Consider the following 12977-nt stretch of genomic DNA (forward strand, 5'->3'; position numbering starts at 1 on the left):
AGGTAGAGACAGAGTCTCAATTTGGAGCAACGGTCTGAGCTCTTAAGGTCCAAATGAGGAGCAGAAGGAGGGAGAACATGAGCAAAAAATCAGGACCACGAGGGATGCACCCACCCACTGTGACAGTGGAACTGATTTATTGGGAGCCCACCAAGGCCAGCTGGTCTGGGACTGAATAAGCATGGGTTGATTCCGGACTCTCTGAGCATGGCGGACAATGAAGGCAGATGAGAAGCCAAGGACAATGGCACTAGGTTTCGATCCTAATACATGAACCGGCTTTGTGGGAGCTTAGCCTGTTTAGACGCTCACCTTCCTGGAAGTAGATAGAAGACCTTCGTCTTCCCGCAGGGCAGAGAATTTGGACTGCTCTTCAGTATCGAGAGGGAGGGGGAATGGTGTGGGGGGAGGAGAAGAGGAGTGGGGATAGGGGGAGGGAAGTGGGGGGAGGGGGCAATATTTGGGAGGAGGGGAGGGAAATGGGAAACGGGGAGCAGGTGGAAATTTTAATTAAAAAAGAATAAAAATAAAAATAAAAAAAAAAAAAGAATACAGTTTCCGTGTAATTATTTCGGGTAAAGCTAGCAGGTGGCTGGGAACTGCGCGACGGGAAGCAGCCCACCTCTCCTCCTTACTACACATAAGTCTACCCCTAAATAAATAACTGTCTATTATTCTCAATTCTGAGCTAATGTGGGATTTATTTTAAGCATCCTTCATCAGTGAAGGGCATTTGCAATAGAGGAATACAAGTCAAATCTACAGATGATTCTGAGGTAAATTTACCATTTTCCCTAAAATATTCTTGAGATTGATGTTCTCATATTTATATTTCGAGATAAAGAGCTCCAAGGAAAATGTCTCAGAATGGTCTCCGCCGTGACTCCTGTAAAACTATACTGCTGCTATGTAGTGAACATGGGTCTCACTGTGGCTGTAATTACACTTATAGCTTTGTCAGGTAAGTGACTTATTCCGAAGCATTCTGTTCACATTCACATTGTTGGTTATACTTATAAGCTGATACTGTAAGGAAGGACTCATGTTAAGGACTCCCGAGAAAACACACCAGAAATTCCTGTTCTGTGGGAACTTAGGGTCTAACAGGAAGATGCACTGCATAGGCTGTGGTGTGCACAGGAGGTTGGTTAGGCTCAGCATCCCTGGGAAGTGGACAATCAGTAATTCTAGAGCAGTGGTTTTATGCCTTCCTAACATTGCAAACCTTTCATATAAATACTCATTTTGTGGTGACCCCCAATCATAAAATTATTTGCATTGTTACTTCATAACTGTAACTTTGTTACCATTGTGAACTGTAATGTAAACATCTAATATTTCCGATGGCTTAGACACATGCCATGTGAGGTATCTATTCAAGGCAGAGAAGGAGAGGAAAACTAAGCAGAGATCTACAAGGAAGATGCTGTGGCTAAAAGGAAGTGAGAACAGTGAAGAGTAATATCATTAGGGAAGATACAGGGAACCCCACGCACATGACTCCTGGTTTCAGTTGATATCTTCAACCACAATACGAAAATATTAAATAGAAAATTCCAGAACATGTGATTCCTAAGCTTTTAGCTGAAGATTGTTCTGAAGAATGTGATAAAAATCTTGAATAACTTTGCTGTCATTGCTAGAGAGTCATTTTGACCACATCAATGAATAATACATACAAGTCTAGACAGGACAAATATTTGCCATCAAGTCTTGGTTAGTGTAGCCTAAACTAATACATAGCTCAGAAAATAGTCAAATAAAAAGAAGGAACAGTCATTCTCACTTTTCTCTGAGGCCTTGGGGACCTGAGAACAGCTACAAAAATTCCCCATCACTAATGTGTGGGCAGTCATTTCTGGTATTTATGTCCTATCAGGTCACATATTTCCTGGAACTCACTAGACCTTGAAAGAGGAGTGCATTCATTCTTATCTGTTAAAGTAAGGAAAAGGCAAAGTTATAAAAGAAGAATATCTATTATTCTTCTAAAATGCCCTCTGAATATTTGCAGCCTTCAAACCTTCTTTTACATGCACACAGATACACAGACACACAGACACACAGAGGGGGAGGGAGCAAGACGAGGGGAAGGAGAGAGAGATGCCACATTTACATCCATTATATGTATGTATATAATCATTTTATATAATAGACTCAGATTAAAAACATCACACAGCTCCATTAACATGGGCCCTCAAACGCATGTTAAGTTTCAAACTCAGGTATCTCACCTAACTTCTACACAGTTAGAATAGCCACACTGAAGCTGTGGAGTTTCAGTTATGGTTTTAGACTTTATATGTCAGTTTAATGAAGTACCACAGAGTTTAAACTAGAAAACCAATTCTTTTCTAACATTTTTTATAACTTGTATGCTCTTTGCTGCATCCTTTCCTTGCTTGTCACCTTATGTCACTCTTCATTGTTCCTTCTCTGTGTTATACTATGATCACACTCATAGCTGTTCACAGTGCATCTCAGGCTGAGATTGCATGTGACAGAGAAAATGGGTCCCGTTCTTTCTAAGTTTTTGTGACTTCACTTAATATAATTTCCCACACACTTTTCTACAAATTCATTTTCTTTAAGGCTAAAATATCATTCAATTTTGGATGTGTTCCACATTATTATGTACTCATCAGTAGATGGGCATCCAGGTCAGGTCCATTTCCTTCCATTGTAAATAGGGCAGCAAAAAACATGAAAGGCAAGATGCTCTGTAGAAGGATGTGTTTTCTCCATATATGACAAGGAGTGACATTGATAAATCAGATAGCAGGTCTATTTTTATTTTCAATGAGGAACCTCCAAATTGCATGTATCAGTTTGTATTCCCACCAGCAGTGAATAAGTGTTCCCATTTCTGCTCATGGTTCTAACATCTGTTGTCAAGTTTCTTCATGATGGTCATTCTGAGCTCCTAGAAGAGAAGCAATGTGTGTGTGTGTGTGTGTGCATTTGCATGTGCGTGTGTGTGTAAGTGTGTGTGTGTGTGTGTGTGTGGTACAGTTATAAGAAGGACTTGTACAAAATTTTAGTATCAAAGACCTATTTTGACCATATTTTGCAGGCTGGCATTTTTCTATAGTAAACCCAGGCAAGTGGGAAGTTCTTTTTGTATTGTCAAGAAAAAAAGAGCATGTGAAGGAGGGTTAAGGGAAAGAAAGTTGTAAGATTCCAGGAATCAGGAACATCCTTAATTGACTGGTGGCATAGAAATTATTTCCTTTCAGGGTTTTATGTCTTTAGTCCCAGCACTCAGGAGGCACAGCCAAGAGGGTTAACTATATATTCTAGACAAGTGTGGTCTACACAGGGATATCCAAGCCAGAAAGGTGGTCATAGTGAGATTCTGTATCAAAACACAAAATATGAAGAAGAAGAAGAAAAAATATATCATTTCTTCAGAGCCCACTGAAAGTTTCTGAATTGGGGACCTTCCTGTTAGGAGGAATCCCTCAATGATAAGTTAGGAAAGCTACTGCACAAAACACATCACACAACTGAGATTTGTATACCTAACCAAGACAGAAGACGTTGAAATGTTTATTATATTTCCTGAATTGTCTACATTTCAGTGAGAAAAGATAAACTGGTCACTGAGCGCCCTGGACCTTGCTCTCCCACCTGCCCAACAGACTGGATTGGATTTGGAAGTCAATGTTTTTATTTTTCTGAACACACAAAAAACTGGACATCCAGCCAAACCTCCTGCATAGCACTAGCAGCCAATCTAGCTCTATTTGACAGTCTGGAGGAGCTGGTAAGAAAAGACCAGGAACTGGTTTGTTGTTTGTTATGTTTAGTATGCAATTCCTTGAAATAGTGAGCATAAGTCTGAAACATGAGGAAGCATCCTACCCTAGACACTGGGGGACATAGAAGTACATTGATCTGTGCCATTTGCTGATGTTATTGATTCTTACTGAAACCCTGAAACATTTCAGAGACTTTTGATCATGTGGTGTTCATCATCAACCTGTAATGTCAATCATACAAACTATTGAGATACTTGGTGGTCATAAAACCTTCACCAAAACTGTCAAGTATTGCATACTAAAGGTGACCACTGTTAATAACTGCTAGGATAAGGTTAACAAGGGTCTTTACCAGTCACAGTGGGACAGGTAATCATCCATATACTTTGGATTATACATGGAAATGCATCCACTGAGATCTGAGAGCTATTATGGTTCCAAGGTTGGTGACCCTCTGTTACACCCTGTTACCCTCCCAGAAGGAGACTGTATGGCAAAGACTCAAGGGTCATCTGAAACAGAGAGACACAGTTTTTCTTTGCTTTCTGTGTTTTATGACAGAATTTCCTGAAGAGATACAATGGGGATTCTGACCACTGGGTCGGCCTGCACAGAGAGTCACCAGAGCACCCTTGGATGTGGACAAACAACACTGAATATAACAACTTGTATGTTTGTAAACCACTTTTCTTTCTACTGTTTTCATGAGTTGTAATTGTGTGAGCTGTGACTATATGAGACGAAAGCCTGAGTCTTGTGGAGCCAACTGTACTGGAAACGTAGAAAAATAAACCCTTAGGTTGAAGGAGTACCTCAGAGGTAGGGTATATACTTATATGCAATAGTTAATCCCCAGGAAGTTCCACCTCCCTACAAATTTAATTTTTTTTCTCTGTGTTTTCATTTAATGGCCATCATTTTCAAAGTATTTACTTAGTGTGATGTCCATTGAAATCTTTCACAGGATTATGGCGTCTGGGGTAGATATTGTCTGCTCAATTACCAATTGAAATTTTTTTTGATGATAAACACTGCTGTTGGCTGTTTACATAAATGCAGATGGGCAATGAGGGCTCTGAAACCCCAGAAAACCACTTCAGAACTGCTGGGTAGGACTAGTCAGACTGCTGCGTGCACAGATGCACCTGTACACAGAAGCAGAGACTCCGGGGACACTGGGAACCTTCTCTAAAGTCTCATCGTCAAAGAGCACTAAGACGATCCTAGATGTGGACAGAGCCATTTCAAATGGAGCCATTTTACTGAAACAGTAAGACACACCCAGTCACATCCATCTTTAAAGACCTTTCAAAAATTTACTAACTATTGGATTTTCCCCACTTTTATATACTTGTGTAAAATACTCAAGACAGAATTTAAAAATTACCCTTTTGAGGCCACACAGGGCAGCAGTTCATTTTAACATGACATCAAGCACCAGTCAAATGCCTTCTAAACAATATATAGAGTCGATTTGGAGAAATGATAGAAATGTGGTGTTCAAACTGAACACCAAGAATGAAAAGAAAGTTCAGTCTAACTAGTACAGGTGATTCCTCACGGACTCTTCCTTTCTCTTATTCTTATTACAAATTAGCAGTGAAGATGGATGAGATTTCGTTGCTGGATTGAATCAGTGTCAGTGTGTGCACACTTGTGTGTGTTTGTTGTTTTAGGTTTCCTATCCGAGGAGGAGGAGAATGTGCCTACCTGAGTGACAGCGGAATCAGCTGTGGCAGGGGCTACATACACAGGAAATGGATTTGTAGCAAGCTTAAAGCTACTCTTTAAAAGGGCCATGGATTTTAAATACAGGGTAGGGGATGTGCCAGAGCATGCATGAGAAAGAGATGCTCTGTGACCTGTTATCTACAGTTGCTGTTTCACTCCTGATCTGCTAAAATCATCATCAAAATCCAATGATTTATGTGTTGACAGCAAAGATGAAATTTCACTGAGAGGATTATACATAAGGGTTCTTGGTAAAGCACTGATGGTTATAAATTAATAGGTATTTGAGTAAAACCCAAAGTATAGTCGTATGTATGCATGTATATTATTGAACTCCACTTAAATGACCAGATATGAATTTTTTTCTTTGGTCCTTGCTTTGAACGCAGGAGACCTAAAAATGAGTGGAGACTAAATGCATGGAAATGATTCAATAATCACAAGAAATGTGGTGCTTGGTCTGTGGACTATAAGAATTTTTGTACACATGGTCAATATTATTTTATAAAATTCAATAACCAATATGATATCATATATGGACAGTATTAAAACCAATACTGTATACCTTGTGATTAACTCATCATGGACTTAGTCAAAATGTTTTACACTTTACTCCTCTGTGTTCCTGTTTAGTTACAGTGGACTAAGAGCATGGTCCAAACAAATGCCCTTTAACTTTCTTAATTCAACTTTTTTTGAGACTTTCCTACATGAGTATGCCATTCAAAGTTCATTCTTTATTAGTTTCAGTCAAAAACAAACCTAATAATGCATAAAAAAGTTAATTACTGAACATTTTAAAATGTATTTGGTGCCTAGTTTTGCAATCATTTACACACAGTTGAGTTCTAAGAACAAAATAATTTAATTTTTTATCATTATACTGTACTGATGAGTCCTAAAATGGACTAAATAACAGATAAAAAGTCTGCCTTCAGTCAATTCCATCTTCTTACTTTATTGCTATATGGACTAAGCCTGGTGACCTGAGTTTGACCTGGACCTACATGGTAGAAGGAGAAAACCAGCCCCAGCAAGTTGTCCTGTGATGTCCACAGTTATGCTGAAGCCACACGCATATATACACACAAAAAGTAATAAATATTTTTTTAAGTTCAACTTTGATAGAGACTGTGCCTATCACATTTGTTTCATTGCTGTTGTTATTGTTGTTGTTGCTGCTGCTGTTATTTGCTTTCTGTTTTTGTTTTTTTTTTTTGTTTTTTTTTATTATTCTTTTTTAATTAAAATTTCCAACTGCTCCCCGTTTCCCATTTCCCTCCCCCTCCTCCCACATATTGCCCCCTCCCCCCACTCCCCTCCCCCATCCCCACTCCTCTTCTCCTCCCCCCAGTCCATTCCCCCTCCCTCTCGATACTGAAGAGCAGTCCAAATTCCCTGCCCTACAGGAAGACCAAGGTCCTCCCACTTCCATCCAGGCCCAGGAAGGTGAGCATCCAAACAGGCTAAGCTCCCACAAAGCCAGTTCATGTATTAGGATCGAAACCTAGTGCCATTGTCCTTGGCTTCTCATCAGCCTTCATTGTCCGCCATGTTCAGAGAGTCCAGTTTCAACCCATGCTTATTCAGCCCCAGTCCAGCTGGCCCTGGAGAGCTCCCAATAGATCAGTTCCACTGTCACAGTGGGTGGGTGCACGCCTCGTGGTCCTGATTTCCTTGCTCATGTTCTCCCTCCTTCTGCTCCTCATTTGGACCTTAAGAGCTCAGACCTTTGCTCCAAATTGGGCCTCTGTCTCTCTCTCGATCTATCGCCAGATGAAAGTTCCTGTGCCATTCTCCTTGGCCTCTCGTCAGCTCTCATTGTCCGCCACATTCAGAGAGTCCGGTTTTATCCCATGTTTTTTCAGTAGCAGTCCAGCTGGCCTTGGTGAGCTCCCAATAGATCGGCCCCACTGTCTCAGTGGTTGGGTGCACCCCTCATGGTCCTGACTTCCTTGTTCATGTTCTCTCTCCTTCTGCTCCTCATTATAACCTTGGGAGCTCAGTCTGGTGCTCCAGTGTGGGTCTCTGGGTCTATCTCCATCCATCGCTAGATGAAGGTTCTATGGCGATATGCAAGATATTCATCAGTATGATTATAGGATAGGTTCATTTCAGGTTCCCTATCCTCAGGTGCCCCAATGAACTAACTGGGGACATTGCCCTGGGCATCTGGTAGCCATTCCAAGTTCAAGTCTCTTGCCAACCCTTAGGTGGCTCCCTTACCTAAGGTATGAGTTTCCCTGCTCCCCTATCCAACCTTCCTTTATCCCCAATCACCCCGATTCCCCCAGTTCCCCTCATCTTCTCCTTCGCACTTTTCTCTCCCCATCACCCCTCAACCCATCCCACCCCCCCCCAAGATTCCAATTTTTTGCCCATCAATCATGTCTATTTCCCATAGCTGGGAGGATATCTATATGTTTTTCCTTGGGTTTACCCTCTTGTTTAGCTTCTTTAGGATCACAAATTATAGACTCAGTGGCCCCTATCCATGGCTAGAAACCAATTATGAGTGAGTACATCCCATGTTCTTCTTTTTGGGTCTGGGTTACCTCACTCAGGATTGTATTTTCTATTTCCATCCATTTGCATGCAAAATTCGAGAAGTCATTGTTTTTTACCGCAGAGTAGTACTCTAATGTGTATATAATCCACACTTTCTTCATCCATTCTTCCATTGAAGGGCATCTAGGTTGCTTCCAGGTTCTGGCTATTACTAATAATGCTGCTATGAACATAGTTGGACAAATGCTTTTGTCATATGATAGGGCATCTCTTGGGTATATTCCCAAGAGTGGTATTGCTGGGTCCAGGGGTAGGTTGATCCCAATTTTTCTGAGAAACCGCCACACTGATTTCCAAAGTGGTTGCACAAGTTTGCAGTCCCACCAGTAATGGATGAGGGTACCCCTTTCTCCACAACCTCTCCAGCAAAGGCTATCCTTGGTGTTTTTGATTTTAGCCATTCTGTCAGGTGTAAGATGATATCTCAAAGTTGTTTTGATTTGCATTTCTCTGATCGCTAAGGAGGTTGACCATGACCTTAAGTATCTTTTGGCCATTTTAACTTCTTCTGTTGAGAATTCTCTGTTCAGTTCAGTGCCCCATTTTTTAATTGGGTTAATTATCCTTTTAAAGTCTAGTTTCTTGAGTTCTTTATATATTTTGGAGATCAGACCTTTGTCTGTTGCGGGGTTGGTGAAGATCTTCTCCCAGTCAGTAGGCTGCCTTTTTGTCTTAATGACAGTGTCCTTTGCTTTACAGAAGCTTCTCAGTTTCAGGAGGTCCCATTTATTCAATGTTGCCCTTAATGTCTGTGCTGCTGGGGTTATACATAGGAAGCGATCTCCTGTACCCATATGTTGTAGGGTACTTCCCATTTTCTCTTCTATCAGGTTCAGTGTGTTCAGATTGATATTGAGGTCTTTGATCCATTTGGACTTGAGTTTTGTGCATGGTGATAGATATGGGTCTATTTTCATTCTTCTACAGGTTGACATCCAATTGTGCCAGCACCATTTGTTGAAGATGCTTTCTTTCTTCCATTGTATACTTTTAGCTCCTTTATCGAAAATCAGTTGTTCATAGGTTTGTGGGTTAAAATCCGGGTCTTCTATACGATTCCATTGGTCAACTGCTCTGTTTTTATGCCAGTACCACGCTGTTTTCATTACTGTAGCTCTGTAATAGAGTTTGAAGTCAGGGATGGTAATGCCTCCAGAAGTTCCTTTATTGTATAAGATTGTTTTGGCTATTCTGGGTTTTTTGTTTCTCCATATAAAGTTGATTATTGTCCTTCCAAGATCTGTGAAGAATTTTGATGGGATTTTAATGGGGATTGCATTGAATCTATAAATTGCCCTTGGTAGAATTGCCATTTTTACTATGTTGATTCTCCCAATCCAAGAGCAAGGGAGATCCTTCCATTTTCTGGTATCCTCTTCAATTTCTTTCTTCAATGCCTTAAAGTTTTTGTCAAATAGATCTTTCACTTCTTTGGTTAGAGTTACCCCAAGATATTTTATGCTGTTTGTGGCTATCGTGAAAGGTGATGATTCTCTTATTTCTTTCTCTGCTTCCATATCCTTTGTGTATAAGAGGGCGACTGATTTTTTGGAGTTGATCTTGTGTCCTGCCACATTACTAAAGGCGTTTATCAGCTGTAGGAGTTCTTTGGAGGAGTTTTTGGGGTCGCTCATGTACACTATCATATCATCTGCAAATAATGCAAGTTTAACTTCTTCCTTTCCAATTTGAATCCCCTTTATCCCCTTATGTTGTCTTATTGCTATTGCTAAAACTTCGAGAACTATATTGAAGAGGTATGGAGAGAGTGGACAGCCTTGGCGTGTTCCTGATTTTAGTGGGATGGCTTTAAGTTTCTCTCCATTTAATTTGATATTAGCTGTCGACTTGCTGTATATAGCTTTAATTATATTTAGGTATGACCCTTGTATCCCTAATCTCTCCAAGACTTTTATCATAAAGGGATGTTGAATTTTGTCAAATGCTCTTTCAGCATCTAATGAAACGATCATATGGTTTTTTTCTTTCAGTTTATTTATATGATGGATTACATTGATAGATTTGCGTATGTTAAACCAGCCCTGCATCTCTGGTATGAAGCCTACTTGATCATAATGGATAATTTTTCTAATGTGTTCTTGGATTCGGTTTGCCAGAATTTTGTTGAGGATTTTTGCGTCGATGTTCATGAGTGAGATTGGCCTGTAATTCTCTTTCTTGGTTGGGTCTTTGTGTGGTTTTGGTATCAGAGTTACTGTAGCTTCATAAAAGGAATTTGGCAATGACTCTTCTGTTTCTATATTGTGAAATACATTAAGGAGAATAGGTATTAGGTCTTCTTGGAAGTTCTGGTAGAATTCCGCATTGAAACCATCTGGTCCTGGACTTTTTTTGGAAGGGAGGTTTTTGATAACAGCTTCTAATTCTTCACGACTAACAGGTCTATTTAGGTTGTTCACCTGGTCCTGGTTTAACTTTGGTATATGGTATTTATCTTAAAAAGCGTCCATTTCTTTTACATTTTCCAGTTTTGTGGCATACAGGCTTTTGTAGTAAGATCTAATGATTCTCTGAATTTCCTCTGTGTCTGTGGTTATGTCCCCCTTTTCATTTCTGATCTTATTAATTTGCAAATTCTCTCTCTGCCGTTTGATTAGTTTGGATAGGGGTTTATCAATCTTGTTGATTTTCTCCAGGAACCAGCTTTTTGATTCATTGATTCTTTCAATTGTTTTCTGTGTTTCTATTTTGTTGATTTCAGCCCTCAGTTTGATTATTTCCAGTCTTCTACCCCTTCTAGGTGAGTGTGCTTCTTTTTTTTCTAGAGCTTTCAGGTGGGCTGTTAAGTCTCCAATGTGTGCTTTCTCTGTTTTCTTTAAGTGGGCAGTTAGTGCTATGAACTTTCCTCTCAGGACTGCTTTCATAGTGTCCCATAGGTTTGAGTATGTTGTTTCTTTATTTTCATTGAATTCAAGGAAGACTTTAATTTCTTTCTTTATTTCTTCCTTAATCCAGGTATGATTCAGTAGTTGACTATTCAGTTTCCATGAGTTTGTAGGCTTTCTGGGGCTAGCATTGTTGCTGAATTCTAGCTTTAATCCATGGTGATCTGATAAGATACAGGTGGTTATTAATATTTTTTTGTAACTGTGGATGTTTGCTTTGTTACCGAGTATGTGGTCAATTTTTGAGAAGGTTCCATGAGCTGCAGAGAAGAAGGTATATTCTTTCCTATTTGGGTGGAATATTCTATAGATGTCTGTTAAGTCCATTTGATTCATTACCTCCATTAATTCTCTTATTTCTCTGTTAGGTTTCTGTCTAATTGACCTGTCCATTGGTGAGAGAGGAGTATTAAAGTCTCCTGCTATTAATGTGTGCGGTTTGATGGCTGCCTTGAGTTTTAACAATGTTTCTTTTACGTACCTGGGTGCTTTTATATTAGGGGCATAGATATTCAGGATTGAGACTTCATCCTGATGAATTGTTCCTGTTATGAGTAGAAAATGTCCCTTTCCATCTCTCCTGATTGATTTAAGTTTGAAGTCAACTTTGTTAGAAATTAGTATGGCCACCCCTGCTTGTTTCTTAGGTCCATTTACTTGATAAGCCTTATCCCAACCCTTTACTCTGAGTAGGTGCCTGTCTTTGTGGTTGAGGTGTGTTTCTTGTAAACAGCAGAATGTTGGATCCTGTTTTCGTATCCAATCTCTTAGTCTGTGCCTTTTTATAGGAGAGTTGAGTCCATTGACATTAAGTGATATTAATGACCAGTGGTTGTTAACTCCGGTCATTTTTTAAGTTGTAAATTTTGTGTGTTCCCCTTCTTTGTGTTGCGCTGGTGAAGGGTCTCTAGTTGTCTGAGATATTGTGGTCATTGTTGGACTCCTTGGTTAGTGATTTTCCTTCTATTACTTTCTGTAAGGCTGGATTTGTGGCTACGTATTGTTTAAATTTGTTTTTATCCTGGAAAATTTTGTTTTCTCCATTTATAGTGAACGAAAGCTTGGCTGGGTATAGTAGTCTGGGCTTGCATCCATGGTCTCTTAGTTTCTGCAGTACATCTATCCAGGACCTTCTGGCTTTCATGGTTTCCATAGAGAAGTCAGGTGTAAGTCTGATAGGTTTACCTTTATAAGTAACTTGGCCTTTTTCCTTTGCTGCTCTTAGTATTCTTTCTTTATTCTGTATGCTTTGTGTTTTGATTATTATATGGCGAGAGGATTTTTTTTTTTGATCCAGCCTATTCGGTGTTCTGTATGCTTCTTGAACCTTCATAGGTATATCTTTCTTTAGGTTGGGAAAGTTTTCTTCTATAATTTTATTAAATATATTTTCTGGACCGTTGAGCTGTGCTTCTTCTCCTTCTTCTATTCCTATTATTCTTAGGTTTGGTCTTTTTATTGTGTCCCATATTTCCTGAATGTTTTGTGATGAGAGTTTGTTGGCCTTGCTGTTTTCTTTGATCAGCGTGTTTATTTTCTCTATGGTATCTTCAGAATCTGAGATTCTTTCTTCTATCTCTTGTATTCTGTTGGTTATGCTTGCTTCTGTAGTCTCTATTCGTTTACCTAGATTTTCCCTGTCCAGTTGGCCTTCTGTTTGTGTTTTCTTCTTTGCCTCCATTTCAGTTTTTAAGTCTTGAACTGTTTCCATTATCTGTTTGATTGTTTTTCCTTGGTTTCCTAGGGTATCATTCACTGATTTACTCAATTCTTCAAACTTTCTGTTATACTTCTCATCCATTTCTATAAGGGCATTTTTTACATGCTGTTTAAGGGCGTCAATCACTTTCATAAAGTCAATTTTATCTACTTCTTCATGATTAAGGTGTTCATGTCCTCCTGTTGGGAGGTCGCTGGGTTCTGGTGGTTTTATATAGTTTTTCAGATTGTTGGGTGAATTCTTGCATTGGCGCCTGCCCATCTCTTTCTCCGAAAGCTCCCCTATGGATCT

General features: G+C 39.7%; 1 protein-coding gene across 1 annotated transcript; it reads left to right on the plus strand.

The window, feature by feature from the left end:
• The first annotated feature begins 867 nt into the window (after positions 1-867).
• Positions 868-5552, plus strand: LOC130885164 (C-type lectin domain family 2 member H-like). The gene is made up of 4 exons (XM_057786596.1): positions 868-961; positions 3582-3766; positions 4323-4429; positions 5438-5552. Exons 1-4 carry the CDS (start codon positions 868-870, stop codon positions 5550-5552), a joined length of 501 nt encoding a protein of 166 aa, XP_057642579.1.
• Positions 5553-12977: the final 7425 nt, after the last annotated feature.

This window comes from Chionomys nivalis, chromosome 1 (genome assembly GCF_950005125.1).
Source record: "Chionomys nivalis chromosome 1, mChiNiv1.1, whole genome shotgun sequence".
Taxonomy (NCBI): Eukaryota; Metazoa; Chordata; class Mammalia; order Rodentia; family Cricetidae; genus Chionomys; species Chionomys nivalis.